The following is a 27579-nucleotide window of genomic DNA, read 5'->3' as shown; positions in this document are numbered from 1 at the left end:
GATGGTTATGAGCCACCATGTGGTTGCTGGGATTTGAACTCAGGACCTTTGGAAGAGCAGTCGGGTGCTCTTACCCGCTGAGCCATCTCATCAGCCCAGGGTGACCACAATATTGAATACACAATGTCATCTAATCACAAACTATTGAGGGAAACATTTCATTCCATGTTATGGATATAGACCCAAATTACTTAGCAGTGAATACATACGCAAACACCAAGTATAGTCTGCTCAGATCATGGACACGTTCTAGGCCTAGCCAGATCTACATAGCAAGATGCTCTCTTAAACAAAAACAGCAAGTAAACGTGGATACGACCTTAAATTCTGGCTTTGGAAATGAGCAGGCAACCACAAGCTACACACAAGGTCACATTAAAGACACACAGCATGGGGGGAGGGGTCGACAGGACGGCTCAGTAGATAAAAGTGCTTGCCGGGTACCTGATACCCTGAATCTGCTCCTGAGAACCCTGTGGCAGAAGGAGAGGACCAGTCCTGTTGAGCTGCCCTCTGCTTCCGCAGGCACGAACCATGGCGTGTGCATTCAGAAGGCAGAAACAGGTGAGTCTAAGTTAATACCCGCTTCCAGACCAGCCAAGGCTGCACAGTGAGAGACTGGCTCGAACAGAACAAAAAACCAACACACGGACCCTAAGCAGATATAACTTGTCTGGTGTAGTGGCTCAAGAGTCAGTAAATCCCAGTGAGGCTTGCCAGTGAATGCCAGGCCAGCGGCAGCCTCAGCCCGAGACCCTGCTGTTAACCTCCATGGAGCTCCAGGAGCGAGAGACCCACTTCATCACCCCTGGCTTTCTTACTGAGCTTAAGAAAATATACCCTGGAGCTGGTGAGATGGCTCAGTGGGTAAGAGCACCGACTGCTCTTCCAGAGGTCCTGAGTTCAAATCCCAGCAAGCACATGGTGGCTCACAACCATCTGTAATGGGATCTGATGCCTTCTTCTGGTTGAAGACAGCCTCAGCGAGTGGGATTGGAACAAGAGCTGGGGAGTTGGTTCAGCGGCTAAGAGCACTGACTGTTCTTCCAAAGGTCCTGAGTTCAAATCCCAGCAACCATTCAGTGAATCACAACCATCTGTAATGAGATTGGATGCCCTCTTCTGGTTTGTCTGAAAACAGCTACAGTGTACTTACATATAATATTATAAAGTCCACTTTATTTACTGCCACTCCTCCATTACCCACAGAGAAGCCACGCTGACAAGGCTCAAGTAAGTTGCTGCACTTCATCCTCAGACACTCAAGAGTCTAGAAGGAAAGTGACATGCACACTTGTGCTGGAGACTGTCCTCTTTAAGGAGAGACAGTGAGTGCTCTTACCAATGCCATCCCTAGCTTGAAATTCAAACTTGAAATGTACCAAAATTTGAAATTCTGGGGCCAGTATGACATAACATGTGGAAAAATTTGTGCTTGAAGTTTGTTTCATGCATAAAATTCGTAAAAATCCTGTATGCTGTTGTCCTAAGGCTGTGTGTAGCATCTGCTTGAAAGGTGAACGCTGTGTTTGCCTTGAGTCATGTATGCGTAACAGTCACAAGAGCTTAAGTGACCTGTCCAAGGAATGTGCAGTGTTCCTCCGGAACCAGTATTCAGGCTCTATCTCCCGAGCCGACTCCGTCGTTCGTCACAGTTGTCACTGTTGATATTCTTAGGGAACCACATACAGTGATGTGTTTCTTTGCTTTTTTGAGGTAAGGTCTTGCTGTGTAGCCCAGGCTAGTCTGGAACTCTCAAATCTTAGTGCCACCGCCTCTAGGATGTTGGATGACAGATACAGTGATCTGAGAGGGTCGTCGAAGCTGCAGTTGCCTTTTGGTGGCCTGTGTTGGCGAAAGACTGTTAACTTTTCTTTCCGGACTCAGCCAGTGTGAGCTGCCCTCTGAGGACCAAGTGTAGACTCCAGAAACCTTGGCCTCAGCGTGGCCCCGATAGCTAGTTGTTGCGGTTTTCCTTGTTCACGTTTCTCCTTCTGTCTGTCATTACTAAGGTCTGTGTCCCCCGTTGTGTGTTTGCTGTTCTGATTGCAGTAGTGACTCCAGCAGCACGGCCAGTGACGACTCCCCGGCCCGCTCGGTTCAGTCGGCTGCCGTCCCCGCACCCGCTTCCCAGTTGCTTTCGTCCCTTGAAAAAGATGAGCCCCGGAAAAGTTTTGGGATCAAAGTTCAGAATCTTCCAGTGCGCTCTACAGGTAAAGTTTTATACAAGTGCCGTTTCCTCCCAGCTGAGGGGGATGGCGGATGGCGCGCTCTCTGGAGCTAGAGTGGGCGGGGCAGTTTACAAGTCCTGCTTCTGTGGCTCATTAGCGTTTGATGTCGCAAACAAAAAGCTGGTGAGTATAAATAACTGTACGGGGCTTATTTGCTAAGCATTGAGAGCAAACCCGTTGGCAGGAAAAGGGGGAGGAGGGAAGTCATGCCGTGAGGGAAGCAGGCAGGGTCAGCATGGGACATCCTCAGGCAGTCAGCTGGCCACGGTAAGGAAGCAAGGCTCAGGGACATCAGGCTTAGGATTCTCATTGTATGCAGCAAGATAGACAGAAGCAGCAATTGGGCTTTAGAGTTGAAACTCAGAAAAGCAGGCAGGCACGGGAACTATAGTGTTTTATTTATGGGGATCACACACACACACACACACACACACACACACGTACATGAATATCACGGATACAGTCAGAACATGGTTTGCTTTTGAAGTAGATATTTTTCTAGATTAAATATTTTGGTTTGGGGGAAGCACTTTGCTCTGGGGTTGCAGGCACCATGAGAAGAATATGCTTGTCTTGTTTGGCTCTGTAGATACGAGCCTTAAAGACGGCCTTTTCCACGAGTTTAAGAAGTTTGGCAAGGTGACGTCAGTGCAGACCCACGGGGCCTCCGAGGAGAGGTACGGCCTGGTGTTCTTCCGGCAGCAAGAGGACCAAGAAAAAGCGCTGACAGCATCCAAGGGGAAGCTCTTCTTCGGCATGCAGATCGAGGTGACTGCGTGGGTAGGACCAGGTGAGGTCGCAGAGTTGGCTTTCAGTCAGAACAGCACGCTGCCCACGGCGGGCTGTGAATGGTATTTAGGGCTTGGCGCTGTCTGCTTTCGTTTCTTAATGTCCTGGCCCAGTGTCCTGGTTTTTAAAGGGTAGCTGAGTGGTCAGTCACTGGGTGGGGCACTGAGTTGTGCTTTTGCCGTGGAGATACTTGTCCCTTTCAGGGTCTGATTGCAGCTCCGGCCACACGGGACTCAGCCTTCCCGAAAGGATGGGAGTGATTGATGTGTAAGAGTGAGACCAGAATTAGCCTACATGTTAATATCATTTGAGGGAGACATTTGCATTTTGTCCAGCATAAATTAAATCTGCTATTTTAGGTGACTATTACAGATTTTGGATTGTCTCGTTACTGGATCAGAGCCTGGACCCTGGAGGCTGCCTTAAGCTAGGCTCAGCCATCATCCTCGGGACTTGAGTTAGTGTGAAAGTGAACAGCCGAGGGTGCTCAGTGTGAGAGCCCGCACTCACTGCTCTCGCAGAGACACTGGGATTGATTCGAAGTACCCATATGAGGCAGCTCCCAACCGCCTGCGACTCCATTTGCAGGCATCTGCACCCTCTTCTGGTCTCTGGGCACCGCGTACACGTGGCATACATTCACACATATAAACGACGAAAACGTTAAAAAGAAGTGAAAGGCAGAGAAGGGAGACAGCGCAGTACTCAATGGCTGCATCGCGGAGACCACGGGTACCCCAACACCCAGTCTTTCTTCAGGGTCGTGACATGAGATTAGTGTTTAGTTAGAGGACAGAAGGTGCACGCAGCTAAGCACTCCTGCTTGTTACCTGCTTGTTAATGTCTCAGAGCAGACGCAGGCCTGTCTTTTGAGACATGAGGACAGTGGGAGTGGATGTGGCCGACCCCTGAGAACGAAAAGGAAACACTTGTGTTAGCTTGGCCCGCTGTAAGCCCCCGCCTGTAAGGCTGGAGGTCTCTTCCATGGCTCTGGTCAGTTTTTGTCCCTTTCAGAAAACATGTAGTGGCTTGTTTTAAAGCCGAGTGGCCTCACCATAGCTTACCTGATTCAGAATTTGAATGTTTAAATAGACTGTGAGCAGTTTAAAGGATTAGGCAGTGAGTTTGTGACTCTGAGAAAAGTGAACTAAGACTTTGAATAGAATGTATAGCCCCATTTCTATGGTAAATCTTAGACTGTTCATCTTATTTGATAAAAAAGAATATATACTGTTCATATGAATATGTAAATAATTCTTACATTAAGTCCAGCATAATATTGGCAAAGTGGGTATTGTAAAGTTACATTTATATCTAGTAATTTTATAATGACATTTTAAAATGGCATTTGGGAATATTGCTACTGTAGTCATTGCTGGTGAAGGTGACATAAGAGAGAAAGGGTTTGCTCTGGCTCACAGTTCTGGTGTCCGTCTCAGGGTCTGGAAGAGGCAGTTGGGAGCTGGAGGTGGCTGTTCATTTGCATCAGCGCCTGAACGCAGTTGCCACCCACATTTAGGGTCACCTCCCCACCTGTTACCCTACTTTAGAAAGTCGTCACCACACAGCCACGTAGTTCTAAGGTCCTCTCAGGTGTCAGATGACACATCATACCAGAATCCAGAGGGCATTCCTTGTCCCTTTACCCACTGAGTTGTATACATGCTGCCCCAAATTATACTCAACTAAGAATAGATCACGAGCTCTTTACTATTTTGTTTTCTTGAGACAGAGTCTCACTGTGTAGCACAGGCTAGTCTAGAACTCACTGTGTAGTCCAGAATTCCCTTGAACTTAAGGTAGTCCTCCTGCCTCAGCCTTTGGAGTGCTAGGTTACAAGTGAGCATCACCACAGGTATCAGGGGTTCTCCTTGGATTGCTGCAGACATTATACAGCTCTTGAGAAATACTCAGTGTGTACCTAACCATGTAGGTCTTAAGCAATCATCAGTTAGTTGTTAACTAATGAAGATATAATTCAGGGGCATCCATGTAAGATGGCAATCTTTAAGCTTGTAAGGATAGTTTAAGATGGTTAGTGTAGAAGGCCTTCTAGTAGAAGGCCTTCTAATCTTAGTGTGTAGCATTCAAAAACAGTTGGGTTGTTACTCATTCTTTTGAGACAGTTTTATTATTTAAAGCAGGCCAACCTTAAAGTCAGCATCTGTTGCTTACAGTTCCCAAGTGCTGGTTAGAGATGGAGACCACCATGCTCAGTTCATCTTTTGTTTGTTTAAGACAGGGTTTCATGAAGCCCAGGCTAGCCTTGAATTTGCTTTGTAGCAAAGACTAGCTTCAGACTCTATTCCTCTGCCTCTACCTGCTGGAATTACAGGAGTGTGTCTCCTGTGCCTGGCTTCATTGCGTGTATGCATGCCTATGTATGTAAGAGTTAGGATTGAGCTCAGAGTTTTGTACACGCCACACAGTGCTCTACTTCTGAGCTATATCCTCAGCTTGTCTACATATCTTATTTTTTGTTTTGTTTTTTGAAGACAGGGTTTCTCTGTTTTCAGAGATCCACCTCCCTCTGCCTCCTAAGCTGGGTTGCAGGCGTTCGCCATCACGTCCAGCTTTGTTTTACGTTTTTATAAGTAGAGAACATGTAGTGCTGAGCTGTAACTGTCAAAGCTTTGAGTGTCTGCATCTGCATTAATAAGTGGAGCTCTAACAAAGCTGTGATTACTTTAGATGTTGGAGCAAGGCTTTTCATTATAAAACAAAATGGAAAGAAACCTTACACAAGTTGTTAGGAACCGCATAACACCAAAGAGAGCCCACACGTTAATCGAGTCACTTTCTACATGGTTACTCTTACAGCTGAAAGTCTTTGTAAATTAATTATTTCAGGATAGTATTTGTATGGGTCTTGTGCCTGCATATATGTCTGTGTACATGTGTGTGCCTGGTAGTCATGGAAACTAGGTGTTGGATCCTTTGGAACTGGGTGCTGGGAATTGAACCTGGGTCCTTTGCAAGAGCAGCCAGTGCCTGACTACAGAGCCATCTTCACACCCCCCAGAAGTCTTGATTTAGACATTTGAATTACTACATTAATGTAGAGTACATGGAATGTATCATTAAAATCTCGAAAGTAAATGAAACTAGCCAATGAATTGAAGCTGTTACTGCTAAGCTGAATTTCATTGTAGATTATAGAGTATTTGTAGGTTGTTTGTTTGTTTGTTTTGTATTGTTGAGATAGGGTTGCCCTGTATAGCACACAGTTGCCTGGAACTCTCTATGGCACAGGCTGGCTTTGAACTCTCAACTCTCCTGGTCTGCCTTCTAAATGCTAGAATTACAGGTGTGTGTTACCACGCCTAACCAAATTATAGTTTCATATTCATATTCTCTCATTCTCTCATTCTCTCATTCTCTCATTCTCTCATTCTCTCATTCTCTCTCCCTCTCTCCCTCTCTCCCTCTCTCCCTCTCTCCCTCTCTCCCTCTCCCTCCCTCCCTCCCTCCCTCCCTCCCTCCCTCCCTACCTCCCTCCAGAACAGAGGGCAAAATACATTTGTTTGGTGACCTGAGTCTACCCCTGGGGCCCTAGTAGAGGTGAATGAGAGAACCCACTGATGAATAGTCCATTGACCTCCATTCACATGTCCCCACACTCACATTATGTACGTACACTGTAATGATGAATGTAGCCCTGGTCATGGTGTTGCACACTTTTAATCCCAGCACTCAGAAGGCAGAGGCAGACAGATAATATATCTTTGAGTTCAAGGAAGGCCTGTCTGGTCTACATACAACTCACAGAATTATCTGTATGTTGAAGGCCACTTAAGACATGGTGGGAGCCTGTTTCAAAACAAACCTGAACAAACAAAACCCTTTCTCATGAATTTCCTCTGTGTGAGAGGGAAGTGTTCAGTGTGTGCATGTTCCTTGTCTTCTGAAACAGTGCTGGCTGTGCAGCCACTCCAGGCCTGTCAGCGTTGTTTCCTGACTGCAGAGGGTACATGCTTGTCCACCAAGTGCAGAATGAGGTCGTTTGCCAGTTGTGTATTGGAGAGTGTATTAAAGCACGCTGTTCTGCTCTGCCCCGTCCACTCACAGAAACAGAGAGTGAAAATGAGTTTCGGCCCTTGGACGAGAGGATAGATGAATTTCACCCCAAAGCAACGAGAACTCTTTTTATTGGGAACCTTGAAAAAACGACTACTTACCATGACCTTCGAAACATTTTTCAGCGCTTTGGAGAAATTGTGGTATGTTGCTTTAGCGATAAAATGCCATAGATCCCTGTGGAACTTAAGCATAGGGCACAGAGTGGATGTGGGTATGTGATATTTAAGGATGAATTCAGATTTCCCCCGTGCTCTGCTCTTTTGTCCTCTAAGCTTACCTTGAACTGATAGTCTCTGCTCAGCCTCTGCAGTATTGGGAGTTGGGGTGTGAAACCTGCTTTTCTCCCATGGGGGAGGTGGGGAAGGAGTATGTGTGTGAGTGCTTTGCCTGTATATATGTCCGTACATGATGTGTCTGTGCACTGTAGAGGTCAGAAGAGGGCACTGGACTCCTGGAACTGGATTCCCAGGTGATCTGGAGCTGCCAGGTACATACTAGAAACTGAACTCGGGTTCTCTACCAGAGCAGCCAGTGCTCTTAAACACCAAGCCGTCTCTCCAGCCCCTTTTAAAAAGTTTGAGGTATCTTGCTGTGTAGGCCCTCCTGGTCTACAGAGTGAGTTCTAGGGTAGCTAGGCACAGGTTTTGAGGTTAATTTGGTTTGTATTTGTGACACGTAGTTATGTCTGTCTGTGTGTTGTGCCACTGAGGCCAGGGGTGTCAGAGACCTTTGGAGCTGGAGTTAGGGTGGTCAGGAGCGGCCAGAAGTGGGCGCTGGGAGCCGAACTCAGCTCCTCTCTTAACCACTGAGCTCTCTTTCCGGCCATAGACTCTTTCCCAAAAAGAAATAAATACTTTTATAATTTCAAGTGGCTTTTCAAAATCGTTATTTGGTGTTTTGTTTGTTTGTTTTTGTTTTTGAAGAAGGGAGGCTGGAGATGTGACGAAGAGCACTGGCTGTGCTTGCAGATGGCCCAGTTTACATTTTCTGTACCTACCTGGTGGCTCACAACCCTCTATAATTACAGTTCCCCTAGGAGCCAGTGGCCTGTGCAGGCACTTAACACATGTGCTGCACAAACACACATGCAGACAAAACACCCATAACACATAAAATAACAATTAACAAACCTTTGAGAAAAAGTGAGAGCTTGGTCCCCCTGTATCCCTCTCGGCCCTTGAATGGCAGAGATGGCCTTGAGCATCCAGTAGCTCCGGCCTTCCGAGTTCTGGGACGACAGCATGTGCTGCTCACTTTGTTTTCTTTCTCTTTCTTTTCTTTGTTTTGTTTTGTATTTTTCGAGACAGGGTTTCTCTGTGTAGCCCTGGCCAACCTGGAACTCATTCTGTAGACCAGGCTGGCCTCCAACTCACAGTGATTTGCCTGCCTCTGCTTCCTGAGTGCTGGGATTAAAGGTGAGTGCCGCCATGCCCAGCTCAGGTATTGTATTAAAGGGTTTGGCTCTACTAAAGCTTTTTTTGACAATGCCAAAGGGAATTACCTCTAAGTATTTCACTAAGTAGGTAACCTTTTCTTTGTTAAGAATTTCTTTTTGCCCTGGATTTGAAATTTTTTGAGTTGCACACGCTTGCTTCTCTCCAGGAGCCGTATGTGGGATTGCTTTCGTTAAATGCGGTCTTTACACCTGCAGTTTACAGTGTGTTTGCATACATGGTCCATCTAAGAAGTTACCGAGAATCCAGCTTGTGATCATTCTCCTTGGCTTCTTGTTGCCACATTGCTAAGTGATCCTGGTTGGCTCTTTCAGGACATTGATATTAAGAAGGTGAACGGAGTGCCTCAGTATGCGTTCCTGCAGTACTGTGACATCGCTAGTGTGTGTAAGGCCATCAAGAAGATGGATGGAGAGTACCTTGGAAATAACCGCCTCAAGGTGAGCGGCTGCAGGACTCGGGGGGGTGGTTGCTGTTTGATTTGCTTTAGAACTGTAGGGCCGTACTGTTTTCGGGCTGTAGAAGGACAGTTACATGTACACATTATTTGAACACTTGAGGGTGTGGCTCGTTGGCAGGTGACACGTGCTAGCATGTGTGAGCTCCTTGGCTCAGTAACCCAGTTACAGCATGCACGCACACACAACTGACTCAGCATTTCTATAGAAGTCTAGCTTTTTTGAAAACTTGGTGATTGGATTGTAATTGTGATCTGTGGTGATAGAATTTTCCCTTTTAATTTCAGCTGGGTTTTGGAAAAAGCATGCCTACCAACTGTGTGTGGTTAGATGGGCTTTCTTCAAATGTGTCTGATCAGTATTTAACTCGGCATTTCTGCCGATACGGGCCCGTGGTAAAGGTAGGCGCTTGCTTTTGACTTCGTTTTCTTAATATTCTGTCCTTCGGTTTGTCTTTCTGTTGTTGACGTTTCCTTTTCTTTAATATTGTGTGTCTTAAAATGCTCTTCAGTAGGTCTGCAGAGATGCCCAGTGCTTACAAGTGCTTACTGCTTTGCAAAGGCCCCAGATTCAGTTCCCAGTACTCAGGCCGGGGACTCAGCCCTGTTTATGACTCCAGCTCCAGAGATCCAACACGCTCTTGGGCTCTGCAGGCACCTGCACACACGTGCACATGCGTATGGGGACACATGCATACCTTTTTTAAAAAAATACATTTAGATTTATGGTCCGTTGGGTCAGGCTCTGGGTTTAGTCACTAGCATTGCAATCATTAACAGTGAAGCTGTTTCCCAAACAGGCAAGATCCTAGGAAAGTCTTGGACTCCTTTATATACAGTTAAGTAAAATAGGATTTTAGGGGCTGAGGAGATGGCTCAGCAGTTAAGAGCACTGACTGTTCTTCCAGAGGTCCTAAGTTCAATTCCCATCAGCCGGGCGTGGTGGCGCACTCCTTTAATCCCAGCACAGGCCAGTCTCATAGCCAGACATGGTGGGTCATGGCTGTAATCTCGGCATTAGGTAGGCTTAGGCAGGAGGATTGCCACAATCAAAAGTCTGCCATGTGCTACAGATAAGACCCTGTGTGGATTGATAACAGCACAGGGCTGGGGTAGAGAGAGGGGGAGAGAACTTACAGCCAAACCAAAATGGGACCAGAGGCTTCCCGGTTGTTGTGGTGCTGGGGACTGGACGCTGGGTCATGCATGGGCTAGGCAAGCTCTCTGTCTGTGCGTTTTATCCATAGATTTGATCTATGTGTAAGTACATACAATAGAATTAGCTCCTGTAGCACCTATAAACAGCAGGAAACGGGTCTCAGGCCATTCTGTGGTCTTACCATTACTTTGAGCCTTAGCTAGAACGGTCTCCTTACAGTGAAGACAATAGGAAAACAGTAAAAATATAGAAAGATAAAGGTGTGATAAATATGGAGCCTCAGTGTCATGATTCCCATGCCTCTACACACCGAGCTTAGTGTGTTTATTAAGACATGCCTCTTCTGGAAAAGCCCACATTTTTCTAGAGTACTCTAAATACAGTACTTTTTCTTAGTAGCATCCTTGTGACTTAAGCTTTGTTGGGACTGACACACGGACCAGCGGATAAGGCTCCTGATTGGTTGTTGTTTTGTTTTTCCAGGTGGTGTTTGACCGCTTGAAAGGCATGGCTCTGGTTCTCTACAGCGAGATTGAGGATGCACAGGTGGCTGTCAAGGAGACCAAGGGCAGGAAAATTGGCGGGAATAAGATTAAGGTGTGCACAGTGACTAATGAAGGCCAGAGGCTGCATGCGCCTATACCTTTAATGTGAAGGTCCACATAGGGTGACATGCAACAGAAGCAACATAGGGTGACATGCAACAGAAGCAACAAACAAAATCTGTTCAGATCTCTACCCACATTTATTTTTGTAGATAACCAGCATGGAGTGGTTTATAAAACATGCTTTTCTTTGTCCTCGGAGTTTAGGGGAAATATTAGAATTTTCATGCTTGCTATTTGTGGACAAAATATAAGCCCTTCTCGAAGACTTTCTCCTTTCCTGGGTGCCGGGTGTTCTTACTGGTCAAGGAAGCTCCCTGTGGCAGCGTGCGTGCGTGCGTGCACGTGTGTGTGTGTGTGTGTGTGTGTGTGTGTGTGTGTGTGTGTGTGTGTTAGTGTTAATGTTTAGTTATAAAAGCTTTCTATTCATTGGCTGTTTGGCACAGTTATGTATTAAGAACTAATGATTAGACTAAAATATAGTTATATTTTGGCAATAGGACATAAAATTGATGCTTGGCAGCCTGTCACTGGAGTTGTGTTGTCCTCTGTGTCCTGTTGTAATGGTTATTCTGAAAATTGACCTGCACTGCAGATTGCCCGTTGATAGACTGCCTATCTGACTGTCTTGGGCATGTGGGAGGGAAAGGTCGAACTCTGTGTGTGGCTGGCCCCAAGCTTATGATCGCTACCATCCTGCCTCAGCCTCTCCTTGGTTTGGAGATTGCATCGAATCCAGCCCTCTCACTCCTGATTGGGCTCTGGGACCTTAAAATGTAGCTGTCAATATTTGTATAAAATTTCAGAGTCTTATATTTAAAAAAAAAAAAAACTTCTCTTAAACTTCAAAATTGGCTGGGCGTTGAAGAGCACACATTTTACATCCTTCCCACAGCTTCCCCTCCCTCCACCCCACCCAGTCACCGCACAGAAAGAGCAGGCCTCCCAGTGACAGCACTGAGCATGGCACAGGATACCCCGAGCCCAGGCACAAGTCTCACATCAGAGACACTCTCACTCCCACTGTCAGGCGCCCCCAGGCACCAAGCCTGCGACCATGACATGGATGCACTCAGAGCACTTTGCAGCGCCTTGCGGGCTGTGGGCCGTGGGTCTCTGGATCTGTCCCTGTCAGCTGCCACAGGCAGCCTCTGAGGACAGCTGGATTTGCATCCAGAGTAGAGCAGGAAATCCTTAGCTATGGTGCCATTGCTATGGGGGCAGGGCCGTGTGGGGTCCCACCCTCTAGGCCATCCAGCTTCAGCTTCCTCTTCTTCCAGGCACGGCCGGGCATGGGCCTCAAATTAGACGAGTTAGTGGTTGGCCCTGTGGTGCACACCTTTAATAGCAACTCTAGGAGGCAGAGGAGAGGCCAGAGAAACTCGGAGTTCAAAGCCAGCCTGGTCCACAAAATGAGTTCCAGGTAGCCAGGGCTACACAGAGAAACCCTGTCTGAAAAAACTTCCAATATTGAAATCTGAAATTTCTTAAATACTTTTACATATTGTTTATGTTTATTCTACATGTGTTCATCCTATAGTAATGGGTTATATTATAAATTCTTTTTTTTTTTTTAAAAGGTGGACTTTGCAAATCGGGAAAGCCAACTGGCATTTTATCACTGCATGGAGAAATCTGGTCAGGATATGAGAGACTTCTATGAAATGCTAACAGAGAGAAGGTAGGTGTTTATTCAGGACCCCTGAGATAGATAAGCCTGCATCCCTCAGTCACGTCACTTGTTACTGAGCTCACGGGGTAGCATCGGCCCATGCTTCCCACCTGTCAGTGCGTTGAGTTTTACTCTGTCCTGGGTGATTTCAGGATGAATCTCCATAGTCAGATAGGTTTTCCTCTCTAACCTGAGCAGTTCACCATAGCCTAACTGCTGAAAGTTCTTGTGTGACATGCAAGGCATCACCTTTCAGTAGGGTGAATTCCCTCTACTCTGTGATAAGGCAAACAGCCTTGAACTTCTTTCTGTAAGGGATGGATCCACCATGCTCAGTGCATTCCAGTGTTCTCTTCTGCTCCCCACTCAAATTATTGAGATTCATAGACCCAGCAAAATAAGTTGTTAAGGAGTGTGTGTGTGTGTGTGTGTGTGTGTGTGTGTGCATACATGCTCTTGAGAGTGGATATCACAGGCAGAGAAGCCAGCCTCAGCTGTCGCTCGTTAGGTGTCCTTTGTGGTTAGTTATGGCTTTACTTTTCTGTCTTGCTCGTTGGGCCAAGGATCAAATACAGGGCATTTTACTCTAGCACCAGTTGGCTCTCCCCTGCGATAAGAACACGCACACACAAAGCAGGGCATGTGGTGTAGAGGGAGTGAGCAGCGTGCACCCTCACCACGGGTGTGTGGCTGTGAAAAGCATAGACTGGAAAGACAAGGGTGTGGCTCAGGTCATAATCAGTCAAGGGAGTTGCACTCTACTTTATATTAGACAGGATAGACACACTGTGTCTGCTCCCCCAGAGGGCAGTACTTCCTTGTCTTATGTATTAAATTACTCTACTGTGCCTAGTAACACTGTGTGTGTGTGTGTGTGTGTGTGTGTGTGTGTATGTGTCTAGTTGTAGACATGGTTTCTTTGTGTAGCTCTGCCTGTCCTGGAACTTGCTCTATAGACCAGACTGACCTCAAACTCACAGAGACCTGCCTGCCTCCTGAGTACTGGGATTAAAGACGTGCCCCACCCCTGCTGGGCTCTTTTTTTTTTTTTTTAAGATTTATTTATTTATTATATGTAAATACACTGTAACTGTCTTCAGACACTCCAGAAGAGGGAGTCAAATCTCGTTGTGAGCCACCATGTGGTTGCTGGGATTTGAACTCAGGACCTTCGGAAGAGCAGTCGGGTGCTCTTACCCGATGAGCCATCTCACCAGCCCTTTTTTTTTTTTTTTTTTTAAAGTATCTTACTTTGTAACCCTCACTAAACCTTACTAGTCTGGAAGTTTCTATGTAGACAAAGCTGGCTTCAGTTTCAGGGACCTGCTTTTCTCTTCCTCCTGAGTGCTGGGATCCAATGCACTGCCACATCTAGCTAAAGAGCTGTTGTTTTAACTACTGTTAGTCTGTTACAGTCAGCCAAAGTGCTGTCAGAGCTGCAGAGGGCGAGGCCAGGAGAAGACCAGGTTTGTGCAGTCGATGAGAATACTTGCTAGAGGGAACCAGTCTCACCCACCCAAGACGGAACAGCTTACCACCACTGGCTTGTTAACTAGAGCATGATTACTTTATTTGTGGGTGGTACTGAGCATGATTGATTACTTTATTGATTATTGATTGGTTGTGTGTGGGTAGTATTGAGGATTGAAGCTTATGGCTGCCAGTGACACCTCCAGGTCTCCTTGAGTTAGTTGGCTTTGAGCTTACTCTGCAGCCTAGGTTGGCGTTGAACCTGTGGTTCTCCTACCTCAGCCTCCAGGTAGCTAGGATGACAGGCCTGTCCTCACACACTAGAGGACTGTTGATCTGTAACTATGTAGTGTGGACAGATGTTTACTTTTGTTTATAATTGTATAATTACCATCATATTCTCATGTAGCATAGGCTGATCTTGAACTTGTCATGTCCCTGTCTCCACCTCCTGAAGTTACAGTGTGTACCACTATGCTTTGCTTTAAAACCTTAGGTTTTAGCTTTCAGGAGTTTGGCACTTGGGAACATTTCTCACTTAAAATTCTCTGGTAAGATGGCTCAGCAGATGTGACCCTTGCCATGAGGGCCTGCGCTTGGTTTGATCCCTGCAACCCAGATGAAGGGAGGTCCAAGGCTGCAGAGTTGTCCTCAGACATCACACACGTCAGACACACGACACAGGAAGTGTTTCAGGGAATGGATGTGAAGGAATCACGGTCCCTCTTGTGTGAGCATGTTCAGTTTCATGTGGCAAGGGCTGGTCGCTGAGTGACTCCTGTTCTTAGTACACGGGACAAGTGGCTCTAGGGAGTGTCTCCGAGCACTCAAAGCCAGTCTTAATTTGTTAGCTGGCAATTTGAGGGAAAAAAACTTTTTTTTAGGTAAGCAGAAAAGTTGAAGGTAATTTTGTCTTTAATTCTTTTTGTGAACAGTGCATCATGTGAATGCCTGGTATCCACCTAAGGCAGAGTAAAGCCCTGGATCCTGCAGTTGTAATCACCCGTGGTTACGAGCTGTCTCGTGGGTGCTAGGCATTGAACCCAGGTCCTCTGCAAGAACAAGTGCCTTTAACTGCCGAGGCATCTCTAACCCTGGAGCTAGTTAACTCAGTGTATCAAAAATATTTTAACAGGGCAGGGCAGATGGCTCAGTCCAAGCAGGAAGACTGGGGTACAGATGCCCAGAGCCCACATAAATGCCGGTGGGTATGGTCCCCTGCCTGTGACCCTAGTCTTGGGAGGCAGAGAGGGATCACCAGAGCTAGCTTAGCTGGTTGGGAGACGCTGCCGACCTCAGGGATAAGGCTGAAGGCTTTAGAGGATAAGTCCCAACATCGCCCTCAGGCCTTCGCCACTTGCGTATATTATACAGGGTTGAGGGAGAGAAAACACTGTTTTAACATAGAATCACTCGGGAGGCAGAGGCAGACAGGTCTCAGTGAGTTTGAGGCCAGCCTGGTCTACAGAGTGAGTTCCAAGACAGCCAGGGCTATACAGAGAAACCCTGTCTTGAAAAAACTGAACCACCACCAAAAACAACAACAAACATTGGTGGTTTTTTTGTTTTGTTTTGTTTTTTTGTTTTTTTTTTGGGGGGTGGACAAGATCTCACTCTATATCCTTGGCTGGCCTGGAGTTTGTTTTGTGGACTATGTTGGCCTCCACCACCCAGAGATCTACCTGCCGGTTCCTTATTTTTTTCTTTTTTATTGGATATTTTCTTTATTTACATTTCAAATAATTACCCCCTTTCCTGGTTTCCCCTCTGAAAAACACTCTCTCCCTCCCCTCCCCCTCCCCAGTTCCTTATTTTTATTTTATGCGTGAGTGTCTGTGCACCAGGTATCTCTGGTGCCCCAGGAAGTGTCAGAAGGAGGCATCGGGTCCCTGGAACTGGAGTTGTAGACAGTTGTGAGACATCCTGTAGTTTTTAGGAACTAACATGAGTCCTTTACAAGAATAATAAGTGCTCTTAACTTCTAAACCACCTCTCTAGCCCTGAGATATTAAACATTTGAAACATTCTTCTCAAAAAATTTGATGTACAGTGTAATAATGTCTACATATATACAGTCTAGCACAGTGAGGTAAAGGTAGGTAGCAGTGGGTCTCTTTAAATATGTGTCATTTATTCGTGATTATTGAGTTTTTTGTATAACTGTCAGTGCTGGGCATGTGGTCACTGTTCCCTTTAATCCCAGCGCCCCAGAGGCAGAAGCAGGGGATCTCTGTAACTTGGAAGCCAGCCTGGCCTACAGAGTGAGTTGCAGGCCCAGAGCTTAATGAAAACCTGGCATTTTACACTTGAATCTTATTAGGTGGCCAGCTTTTAAATCCTCAGTGCTTCATTTGGCTTAGGAGCAACTGCTAAGCACCTACGGTTGGCCAAGTGACTGTAAGCTCTAGAGGGTGCCAGAGCTGCCGTGTGTGAGAGTTTCACCGTGCACTGCGGGCTGGCCTGAACTTGGACAGTTGAGCCAGGTCCCACGTGCCGACCTCCTGCCTCTGTCCCTTGAGTGCTGGGGTTGCAGAGGTGGGACAGGAAGTGAGGAGCAGACAGAGGAGCTAATAACATAATCTTTCTGATGTTTGGCAGAGAGGAACGAAGAGGGTCCTATGAGTACAGTCAAGATCGGACATACTATGAAAATGTTCGCACTCCAGGCACCTACCCTGAGGACTCCAGGAGAGACTACCAAGCTCGGGGAAGAGAGTTTTACTCGGAGTGGGAGACGTACCAAGGGGAGTATTATGAGTCCCGGTACTATGACGAGCCTCGAGAATACAGAGAATATAGGAGTGATCCCTATGAACAGGATATTCGGGAATACAGCTATAGGCAGAGAGAACGAGAGCGAGAACGGGAGAGATTTGAATCCGACCGCGACCACGAGAGGAGGCCCATAGAGCGAAGTCAGAGCCCCGTGCACTTGCGTCGTCCGCAGAGCCCTGGGGTATCTCCTGCACATTCGGAGAGACTGCCAAGTGACTCTGAGAGGAGGCTGTACCGCCGGTCCTCGGAGCGCAGCGGAAGCTGCAGCTCGGTGTCTCCCCCACGGTATGATAAACTGGAGAAGGCTCGGCTGGAGCGCTATGCGAAACCTGAAAAGACAGACAAAGAACGCTCTTTCGATCCTGAGCGGGTGGAGAGGGAGAGACGAGTAATCCGCAAGGAGAAAGTAGAAAAGGACAAACCTGAGAGGCAGAAGCGCAAAGGCAAGGCTCACTCGCCTAGTTCTCAGCCTTCTGAAACAGAGCAGGAAAATGACCGAGAGCCGAGCCCCGAGAAACCGCGGGGCTCCACCAAACTCAGCAGAGACAGGGCTGACAAGGAAGGGCCAGCCAAGAACCGCCTGGAGCTCGTGCCTTGCGTGGTTCTGACCCGAGTGAAGGAAAGGGAAGGCAAGGTCATCGAGCATCCACCCCCAGAGAAGCTCAAAGCCAGGCTCGGCCGCGACGCCGCCAAGTCAGCAGCCCTGGACCAGAAACCCCAGGCCTCTCAGGGGGAGCCCGTCAAGTCGGACCCAGCCCGAGGGAAAGCGCTGAGGGAGAAGGTCCTCTCGAGCCACGTGGAGGTGGGGGATAAGGAGGGCAGGGCTAAGCTCAGAAAGCAGCTCAAGGCCGAGCAGACGCCCGAGCTCAGCGCCCTGGACCTGGAGAAGCTGGAAGCCAGGAAAAGGCGCTTTGCAGATTCTGGCTTGAAAATAGAAAAGCAAAAACCAGAAATCAAGAAAACCAGCCCCGAGACAGAGGAGACTCGAGTGCTTTTAAAGAAGCAGCCTGACACATCAAGAGATGGTGTTTTGCTGAGGGATGGAGAGTCTGAAAGAAAGCCTGTGAGAAAAGAAATCCTTAAAAGGGAATCAAAAAAAACTAAGCTGGAAAGACTTAATTCAGCTCTCAGTCCCAAAGACTGCCAGGAGCCTGCTGCTGTCTCCGCAGGGCCTGGCTCTCGGCCCAGCTCAGACGTACACTCAGGACTGGGAGAACCAACGCACGGATCTGTGGAGACTCAAGAAGCCCAGCCCCAAAAAGCCATCCCCTCAAAACCTCAGCCCAAACAGCTGCAGCTCCTGGAGAGTCAGGGGCCTGAGAAAGAGGAGGTGAGGAAAAACTACTGCCGGCCTCGTGAGGAACCAGCGGAACACAGAGCAGGCCAGGAGAAGCCCCACGGAGGGAATGCTGAAGAGAAACTTGGCATTGACATTGATCACACGCAGAGCTACCGAAAACAGATGGAGCAGAGTCGCCGGAAGCAGCGGATGGAGATGGAGATAGCCAAGGCTGAGAAGTTTGGCAGTCCGAAGAAAGATGTAGATGACTACGAAAGGCGCAGCCTTGTCCACGAGGTGGGCAAGCCCCCTCAGGATGTCACTGATGACTCCCCGCCCAGCAAGAAACGAAGGATGGATCACATGGATTTCGATATCTGTACCAAAAGAGAGAGAAACTACCGAAGTTCACGCCAGATCAGCGAGGACTCAGAAAGAACCAGCTGTTCTCCGAGTGTCCGCCACGGTTCCTTCCATGAAGACAATGATCCCGTGGGCTCCCCTAGGCTAATGTCAGTAAAAGGGTCCCCTAAAGGGGATGAGAAAGGCCTCCCCTATCCTAACGCAGCCGTGAGAGACGATCCATTAAAATGCAATCCTTATGATTCTGGCAAGAGAGAACAGGCAGCAGACACGGCCAAAATCAAACTGTCTGTCTTGAATTCTGAAGGGGAACCAAACCGGTGGGACCCTCCAATGAAACAGGACCCCAGCCGGTTTGATGTCAGTTTCCCAAACAGTGTAATTAGGAGAGACAGTCTACGAAAGAGGTCTGTGCGTGACCTGGAACCTGGTGAGGTGCCCTCTGATTCTGATGAGGACGCCGAGCACAGGTCCCAGTCCCCCAGAGCTTCCAGCTTCTATGACAGCCCTCGGCTGTCTTTTTTATTGAGGGACAGAGACCAAAAACTACGTGAGCGAGATGAAAGACTCTCTAGTTCTTTAGAAAGGAATAAATTTTACTCTTTTGCACTGGATAAGACAATCACACCAGACACTAAAGCTTTGCTGGAAAGAGCCAAATCCCTCTCTTCGTCCCGTGAAGAAAATTGGTCTTTCCTTGACTGGGACTCCCGGTTTGCTAATTTTCGAAACAACAAAGATAAAGAAAAGGTTGACTCGGCCCCCAGGCCTATTCCGTCCTGGTACATGAAGAAGAAGAAAATCAGGACGGACTCGGAGGGGAAAGTGGATGATAAAAAGGAGGAGCACAGGGAGGAGGAGCAGGAGAGGCAGGAGTTGTTTGCCTCTCGGTTCTTACATAGCTCCATCTTTGAGCAAGACTCCAAGAGGCTGCAGCATCTTGAGAGGAAGAGTGAGGAGTCGGACTTCCCTCCCGGGAGGCTGTATGGCAGGCAGGCATCCGAGGGTGCGAACAGCATGAGTGACTCGGTGCAGGAGCCAGTGGTTCTGTTCCACAGCAGATTCATGGAGCTGACACGGATGCAGCAGAAGGAGAAGGAGAAGGACCAGAAGCCCAAAGAGGCTGAGAAGCAGGAGGAGCCGGAGACTCAGCCCAAGACCCCAGAACCTGCCGCAGAGACTAAAGAGCCGGAGCCGAAAGCCCCTGTTTGCACTGGGCTTCCTGCCGACACCGTCGTGACACCAGAACCAGCACCCTCAGCCCCTGAGAAGGCTGAGGAGGCAGCGGAGGCTCCTTCACCGTCAGGAGAGAAGCCTGTGGAGCCCACTTCTGTCTCGGAAGAAACAAAGCTAGTGTCTGAGCCTGTGTCTGTACCCATGGAGCAGCCCAAGCAGGTAGATGTACCACCCCTCGGAGAGGACGGCCAGGACAGCACTACTGCTGTGGCACCTTCGGCTCCTCAAGAAAGTGCGGCTACTGATGCCATTCCCTGTGTGGATGCTGAGCCCCTGACTCCCGGAACCACAGTTTCCCAGGTAGAAAGCAGTGTAGACCTGAAACCTAGCAGTCCCCAGCCCCTTTCAAAACCGACTCAGAGGTCTGAGGAAGCTGAAGAACAGAAAATGGAGAAGCCAGACATAGCTCCGAGCATTGAGCCTGACGCCACTCAGAACGCTGGAGTCGCGTCCGAAGTTCAGCCCCCAGTTTCTGAAGATGTAGAAGCCAATCCTCCAGTCGCTGCAAAAGACAGGAAGACCAACAAGAGCAAGCGTTCCAAGTCGTCTGTCCAGGCTGCTGCCGCCAGCATCGTGGAGAAGCCTGTCACCAGGAAGAGTGAGAGGATAGACCGGGAAAAGCTGAAGAGGTCCAGCTCTCCTCGTGGAGAAGCACAGAAGCTGCTGGAACTAAAGATGGAGGCAGAGAAGATCACAAGGACTGCGTCGAAAAGCTCTGGGGGAGACACGGAGCACCCTGAGCCTAGCTTGCCCCTCAGCAGGAGCAGGCGCCGGAATGTGAGGAGTGTCTATGCCACCATGACAGACCATGAGAGCCGGTCCCCTGCCAAGGAACCCGCGGAGCAGCCCCGCGTGACAAGAAAGAGGCTGGAGCGGGAGCTGCAGGAGGCGGTGGTTGTTCCCACCACCCCTCGGAGGGGAAGGCCTCCCAAGACCCGCCGGCGTGCCGACGAAGAGGGCGAGCAGGAGAAGAAAGAGCCGGCGGAGACACCCAGGCCTGCTGAGGGTTGGCGGTCACCGAGGTCTCAGAAGTTGGCAGCTGCTGCTGGACCCCAAGGGAAAAGGGGGAGGAATGAGCAGAAGGTTGAGGCTGCCGCCGAGGCCAGTGCTCAGGCGAGCACGAGGGAAGGTAACCCTAAGTCCAGGGGCGAGAGAGAAGCAGCAAGTGAGCCCAAACGCGACAGGAGAGACCCCGGCACAGACAAGAGTGGACCTGACACCTTCCCAGTTGAGGTCCTAGAGAGAAAACCTCCTGAGAAAACTTACAAGTCAAAGAGGGGCCGGGCTCGGAGTACAAGGTCAGGGATGGACAGAGCCGCACATCTCAGAAGCCTGGAAATGGCTGCCCGGGCAGCAGGGCAGGTGGCAGACAAGGAAGCCGGGCCTGGGACAGCCTCTCCTCAGAAGAGTGAGAGCCCTCAGAAGGGAAGTGGCTCCTCGCCTCAGCTGGCAAACAACCCAGCCGATCCAGCCGATCCTGACAGGGAAGCAAAGGAGGAAAGTGCGGCTGCCTCCACGGCGCCCCCAGAAGGCTCGCAGCTGTCTAGGCAGATGGAGCTGGAGCAGGCTGTGCAGAACATCGCAAAGCTCCCCGAGCCCTCCGCTGCTGCCACCAACAAGGGCACGGCCACGGGAGCATCTCAAGAGCCTGCCCCTGAGCATGGCCACAAGCCGGCACACCAGGCCAGCGAAACTGAACTGGCTGCGGCCATTGGCTCCATCATCGGTGACGGCTCTGGAGAGCCAGAGAACTTCTCCGCCCCTCCCTCTGTTCCCCCCGGGTCTCAGACACATCCACGGGAAGGAATGGAGCCAGGGCCCCATGAGGCCGTGTCGGGAATCGTGGAGACAGGGACAGCAACAGCATCTCCTGCCCCACAAGTCAGTGCCTCGGATCCACCGGAAGGCTCTGCAGACACCAAGGAAACCAGAGGAAACAGCGGCGACTCTGTGCAGGAAGCCAAGGGGTCTAAAGTGGAAGTCACTCCTCCCCGGAAAGACAAAGGGCGCCAAAAGACAACGCGACGCCGGAAAAGAAATGCCAACAAGAAAGTGGTCGCGGTCACAGAGACTTGTGCCTCCGAGGCTGAGCAGACTCAGAGTGAGATCCCTGCTGAAACCCCAGAGGCTCCCCAGGAAGAAAACCAGAGTGAGAAGCCCCCCTCCCCTCCTGCCGAGTGCACTTCTGACCCAAGCAAGACCCCGCCTGCTGAGAGTCTGTCCCAGGAAGTCAGTGCTGAAGAAAAGACTCCGTGCAAAGTCCCTGCGCCCCCTGACCTACCCCCCCTTTCACAGCCAGCACTGATGGATGATGAACCCCAAGCCAGGTTCAAGGTGCACTCAATCATCGAAAGTGACCCGGTGACCCCACCCAGTGACTCAGGCATACCACCACCCACAATTCCTTTAGTGACCATAGCAAAGCTCCCACCTCCTGTCATTCCTGGGGGAGTCCCACATCAGAGTCCCCCCCCTAAGGTGACAGAGTGGATCACAAGACAGGAAGAGCCTCGGGCTCAGTCCACCCCATCTCCAGCTCTTCCCCCAGACACAAAGGCCTCCGATGTGGACACCAGCTCCAGTACACTGAGGAAGATCCTCATGGACCCCAAATATGTATCTGCCACAGGAGTTACTTCCACAAGTGTCACTACAGCCATTGCAGAACCCGTGAGTGCGCCTTGTCTGCAGGAGGCGCCGGCCCCTCCGTGTGACCCTAAGCATCCTCCCTTAGAAGATGTGTCAGCAGCTGCAGTACCAAATGCTGACACACAAGCCTCAGAGGTTCCAGTGGCTGCCGACAAAGAGAAGGTGGCTCCAGTCATTGCCCCTAAAATCACATCTGTTATTAGCCGGATGCCTGTTAGCATTGACCTGGAGAACTCGCAGAAGATAACGTTGGCAAAGCCAGCTCCTCAGACCCTGACTGGCCTGGTGAGTGCCCTGACTGGTCTGGTGAATGTCTCTCTGGTCCCGGTGAATGCCTTAAAGGGCCCTGTGAAGGGCTCAGTAGCCACCCTGAAAGGTTTGGTGAGCACCCCTGCTGGGCCTGTGAATCTCCTAAAGGGGCCCGTGAATGTCCTCACCGGGCCTGTCAATGTCCTGACCACCCCGGTGAGTGCCACGGTGGGCGCCACGGTGGGCACAGTGAATGCTGCCCCTGGCCCTGTGACTGCTGCCTGTGGCGTGACGGCCACAACAGGCACAGCAGCCGTGACAGGTGCAGTGACTGCCCCAGCAGCCAAGGGCAAGCAGAGGGCCAGCAGCAATGAGAACAGCCGCTTCCACCCTGGGTCCATGTCAGTGATTGATGACCGACCGGCAGACACTGGCTCTGGCGCGGGGCTGCGTGTGAATACTTCAGAAGGGGTCGTGCTGCTGAGCTACTCGGGACAGAAGACGGAAGGCCCACAGCGGATCAGTGCTAAGATCAGCCAGATCCCTCCGGCCAGCGCAATGGACATTGAGTTTCAGCAGTCAGTATCCAAGTCCCAAGTGAAAGCCGACTCTGTCACCCCGACTCAGTCTGCACCCAAAGGCCCTCAGACCCCTTCAGCCTTTGCCAACGTGGCTGCCCATTCCACCCTGGTCCTGACTGCCCAGACATACAACGCCTCTCCTGTCATCTCCTCTGTGAAGACGGACCGGCCATCCCTGGAGAAGCCCGAACCCATTCACCTCTCAGTGTCCACCCCTGTCACCCAGGGTGGCACAGTGAAGGTTCTCACCCAGGGCATTAACACCCCCCCGGTGCTGGTCCACAACCAGCTTGTCCTCACCCCAAGCATAGTCACCACGAACAAGAAGCTCGCTGACCCTGTCACGCTGAAAATTGAGACCAAGGTCCTTCAGCCAGCTAACCTGGGGCCCACCCTCACTCCCCATCACCCTCCTGCCCTGCCCAGCAAACTGCCTGCAGAGGTGAACCATGTTCCTTCTGGACCCAGCACCCCAGCAGATAGGACCATCGCCCACTTGGCAACCCCCAAACCGGATACCCATTCTCCTCGCCCTGCTGGGCCTACTCCAGGCCCATTCCCTAGGCCATGCCACCCCAGCAGCACGACCTCCACCGCGCTTTCCACCAACGCCACGGTCATGTTGGCTGCTGGCATCCCAGTGCCGCAGTTCATCTCCAGCATACACCCAGAGCAGTCTGTCATCATGCCCCCCCACAGCATCACTCAGACTGTGTCTCTAGGTCACCTGTCCCAGGGAGAGGTGAGAATGAGCACCCCCACCCTGCCCAGCATCACCTACAGCATCCGGCCAGAGACACTGCACTCTCCTCGGGCCCCTCTGCAGCCCCAGCAGATAGAGGCGAGGGCCCCACAGCGTGTGGGCACGCCCCAGCCAGCCACAACTGGTGTGCCTGCTCTGGCCACACAGCATCCTCCTGAGGAAGAGGTTCACTATCACCTCCCTGTGGCTCGGGCTGCAGCCCCAGTGCAGTCGGAAGTGCTGGTCATGCAGTCCGAGTACCGGTTGCACCCATACACAGTTCCCAGGGATGTGCGGATCATGGTGCATCCACACGTGACTGCTGTCAGTGAACAGCCCAGGGCCACAGAGGGGGTGGTAAAGGTGCCACCAGCCAACAAGGCCACCCAGCAACTGGTGAAGGAAGTGGTTAAGACTTCAGATGCCAAAGCAGTCCAAGCCCCTGTCCCCGTCCCTGTCCCCGTCCCTGCCCCTGCCCCGCCCCCTCATGGTGAAGCCCGCATCCTCACGGTCACCCCCAGCAGCCAGCTCCAGGGGCTACCTCTGACTCCACCTGTGGTTGTAACCCACGGGGTGCAGATTGTGCACTCCAGTGGTGAGCTGTTCCAAGAGTACAGGTACGGTGACATCCGCACCTACCACGCCCCCGCTCAGCAGCTCACACACACTCAGTTTCCTGTCGCCTCCTCCATCAACCTAGCCTCCAGGACCAAGACTTCTGCCCAGGTGAGGAAGCCAGCTTTCTTCCCTACCTGGGGTACACACCTGGGGGCACTGTGGTTTAAAGAGACAAGCAGAGCTCAAAAAATAAAATAAGTTTTGGGGGCTGGAGAGATGGCTCAGCAGTTAAGAGCACTGACTGCTCTTCCAGAGGTCCCGAGTTCAAATACCAGTAACCACATGGTGGCTCACAGCCATCTGTAATGGGATCCGATGCCTTCTTCTGGTGTGTCTGAAGAGAGTGACTGTGCTCACAAACATAAGATAAATCTTAGAAAAACAGGCAGACTATCAAGGTACCTCAGTGGGTGAGGGCATATGTTTAAGTGTGGGTCTGGCCGCCATCGTCAAAGTGGAAGGAGAGAACGCAATCCACAGCTGTCCTGTGACCTCCACCTGGACAGTGTCACACCATTGTGTCTCACGTCATGCACTCATGCATACAAGCAGGATAAACTATGTCAAAACCCAGCCTCCACTAAGGACACGAGCAAGGTATAGGCAAGCTAGACGGGACGTTTAAAGAGGGGTTTCATAGACGCGGAGTGAGGAGCGGGTCAGTTCTTGGATATGACTCTTCATGCTTTGTGCACGGGCTCCTGCCTGCAGGGTGAGAAGCGGGTTAGGTGCTTATCACTAAGGCCGGCTCCACTGCCCGGGAGACACACGGGCCTCTCTGGGCCATGGAGCTCTTGTCTGGGAGCAGTGGCTTTAGTGCTGCCAATTCTGACTGTCCCTCTGTTTTCTATCTCCAGGCGCCCCCTGAAGGTGAGCCCTTGCAGTCCACGCAGCCTGCACAGCCTGCCCCCTCTACGCAGGCCACGCAGCCTGTCCCGCCTGCCCCGCCCCGCCAGCCCTCCCAACCCAGCCAGCTTGCCCAGCCACCGAGCGGCAAGATTCCTCAGGTCTCCCAAGAAGCAAAGGGGACGCAGACAGGAGGGGTGGAGCAGACTCGTCTCCCAGCCATCACCACAAACAGACCATCTGAACCACACGCTCAGGTTCAGAGGGCGCCAGTGGAAACAGCCCAGCCAGCCCACCCCTCCCCTGTGGCGGTCTCCATGAAGCCGGACCTCCCAAGCCCTCTTTCCTCTCAGGCTGCCCCGAAGCAGCCATTGTTTGTTCCTGCAAACTCAGGCCCAAGCACCCCACCTGGACTGGCTCTGCCTCACGCTGATGGCCAGCCAGCCCCCAGACAAGACTCTACCCCACACGTGACACCACAGCGGCCTGTGGATATGGTTCAGCTGCTGAAGGTGAGATGGCAGAGGCTGCTCTTGGCACAGCGACTCTGTTCTAAGTGTTAACACAGGCTGCTGTGGGCCACGCTGGGCATGCCATGACCCTGTCTCTGCTCTGTTTATCCTGCTAAGCAGAAGTACCCCATCGTGTGGCAGGGCCTGCTGGCCCTCAAGAACGACACGGCTGCTGTGCAGCTCCACTTCGTCTCTGGCAACAATGTCCTGGCTCACCGGTCCCTGCCTCTTTCTGAAGGTGGTCCCCCACTGCGGATCGCCCAGAGGATGCGACTAGAGGCCTCACAGCTGGAAGGGGTCGCCAGGAGGATGACAGTAAGACTCGAGGGCTGGGTGAATGCCCATGCAGTTCAAAGGGGAAGGTGGCAGGGGAACAGGACGACACGGTAGTGATACTCTAGGCGGGCAATAAGCAAAACTCTGCTTGGCTAGAGAGATACCTCTAGACCTCGTGTGTGTGCACTCACACGTGCACATATATGCTCGCAGGTGCACACGTGTGTTGCGACACAGCCATCTTAGAGCACTTTAGTTAGGACACATGCTGTTTAGTCAGGACCTCCTAACCATTCCCCTCTGCTCCAGGTGGAAACCGACTACTGCCTGCTGCTGGCTCTGCCCTGTGGCCGTGACCAGGAGGATGTGGTGAGCCAGACCGAGTCCCTCAAGGCTGCCTTCATCACTTATCTGCAGGCCAAGCAAGCAGCAGGGATTATCAATGTTCCCAACCCTGGCTCCAATCAGGTTGGTCATTGTCCCATCCCTACCCCACAGGTAGGACCAGTTTAGGGCAGGGCAGGAGGGCTGGTCTGCTGGTGGCATGGATATTTCTAGTACTAACCAGAATACCCCAGGGGTTCCTGAAGGAGGTGGGCATGCATGTAACATGGGTAATGGTCACCAGTTGCCCATTCTGGAGAGAGGAGGTAGGGGATAGCCAAGAGGTGTAGTGTTGACCTTGAGTATAGAGCTGGTGACATGGCACCATGCCCTGACCGATGCCCTGTGGGAAAGGCCTACCAGGTACAAGCATGGTGGAAGGGTCATGAAGACAGTAGTTCCCACTCACTTTCTCTCCTCCTCTTCCTCCTCCAGCCCGCCTATGTGCTGCAGATCTTCCCACCCTGTGAGTTCTCTGAAAGTCACCTCTCCCGGCTGGCCCCTGATCTCCTTGCCAGCATCTCCAACATCTCTCCTCACCTCATGATTGTCATTGCCTCTGTGTGAGGCTCTCAACGGTCGCCACCTCAGGGCATTTTCCTGAGGCTCTGCTGCAAAAAAAAAAAAAAAAAAAAAAAGAACACCGTGGACAACCCAGCCAGGCAGAGGGGCAGGCTGCCAGGCGCCCCCAGCCGCCCCGCCCTCGGCCGCCCAGCTCTGTGGATAGACCTCCTCTGGGGGTGGTGCTGCTTGGATGTTTACATGAAATTCCCCCAGGACAGACCACCAACCCATGGACGCAGAAACCTTAGGGGCTGGGTTTCTCTCCGCACTTGGAGAACAGGACCCGGGCCATGGGATCCTTCTGTTCTTGTTAAACAGAACAGCCTTTGCACTCACTTAGTGACTCGCACAGTCAACACAGGCTGTGATGCTCTGGACATGTGTGCGTGAGCACGCGTGGACTCTACTGCAGGACTTGGGACTCGTGCTGAAGCCTTGGGAACATTTCAGTGGGGTCTGCCCCATCTCCTCGTCCCGTCCCCTGCTCATCGGACATGTCATTCTTAATTCTCCTGCCACCGCCGCCACCACCACCACCTTCAGCTCATCGGATGTACAGTTTACAGTTGAGTAACAGTGAACGGAAGG

General features: G+C 50.8%; 1 protein-coding gene across 1 annotated transcript in view; it reads left to right on the top strand.

Annotated features, from left to right (window-relative positions):
* Spen (spen family transcriptional repressor) overlaps nucleotides 1–27065 on the top strand; it is a 66943-nt gene extending 39878 nt beyond the window's left edge. The window contains exons 4-15 of the mRNA XM_021201313.2: nucleotides 2053–2213; nucleotides 2821–3021; nucleotides 7089–7240; nucleotides 8869–8994; nucleotides 9300–9413; nucleotides 10654–10767; nucleotides 12356–12456; nucleotides 16516–24517; nucleotides 25267–25767; nucleotides 25888–26082; nucleotides 26353–26511; nucleotides 26863–27065. Coding sequence (XP_021056972.1) covers nucleotides 2053–2213; nucleotides 2821–3021; nucleotides 7089–7240; nucleotides 8869–8994; nucleotides 9300–9413; nucleotides 10654–10767; nucleotides 12356–12456; nucleotides 16516–24517; nucleotides 25267–25767; nucleotides 25888–26082; nucleotides 26353–26511; nucleotides 26863–26994 — 9958 coding nt within the window. The 3' untranslated portion in view covers nucleotides 26995–27065. The remainder of the gene's footprint in view (nucleotides 1–2052; nucleotides 2214–2820; nucleotides 3022–7088; nucleotides 7241–8868; nucleotides 8995–9299; nucleotides 9414–10653; nucleotides 10768–12355; nucleotides 12457–16515; nucleotides 24518–25266; nucleotides 25768–25887; nucleotides 26083–26352; nucleotides 26512–26862) is intronic.
* Nucleotides 27066–27579: the final 514 nt, after the last annotated feature.

This window comes from Mus pahari, chromosome 6 (genome assembly GCF_900095145.1).
Source record: "Mus pahari chromosome 6, PAHARI_EIJ_v1.1, whole genome shotgun sequence".
Lineage (NCBI taxonomy): Eukaryota > Metazoa > Chordata > Mammalia > Rodentia > Muridae > Mus > Mus pahari.
Note: the sequence above shows the minus strand (reverse complement) of the source record. Positions and strands in the feature narration are given on the sequence as shown.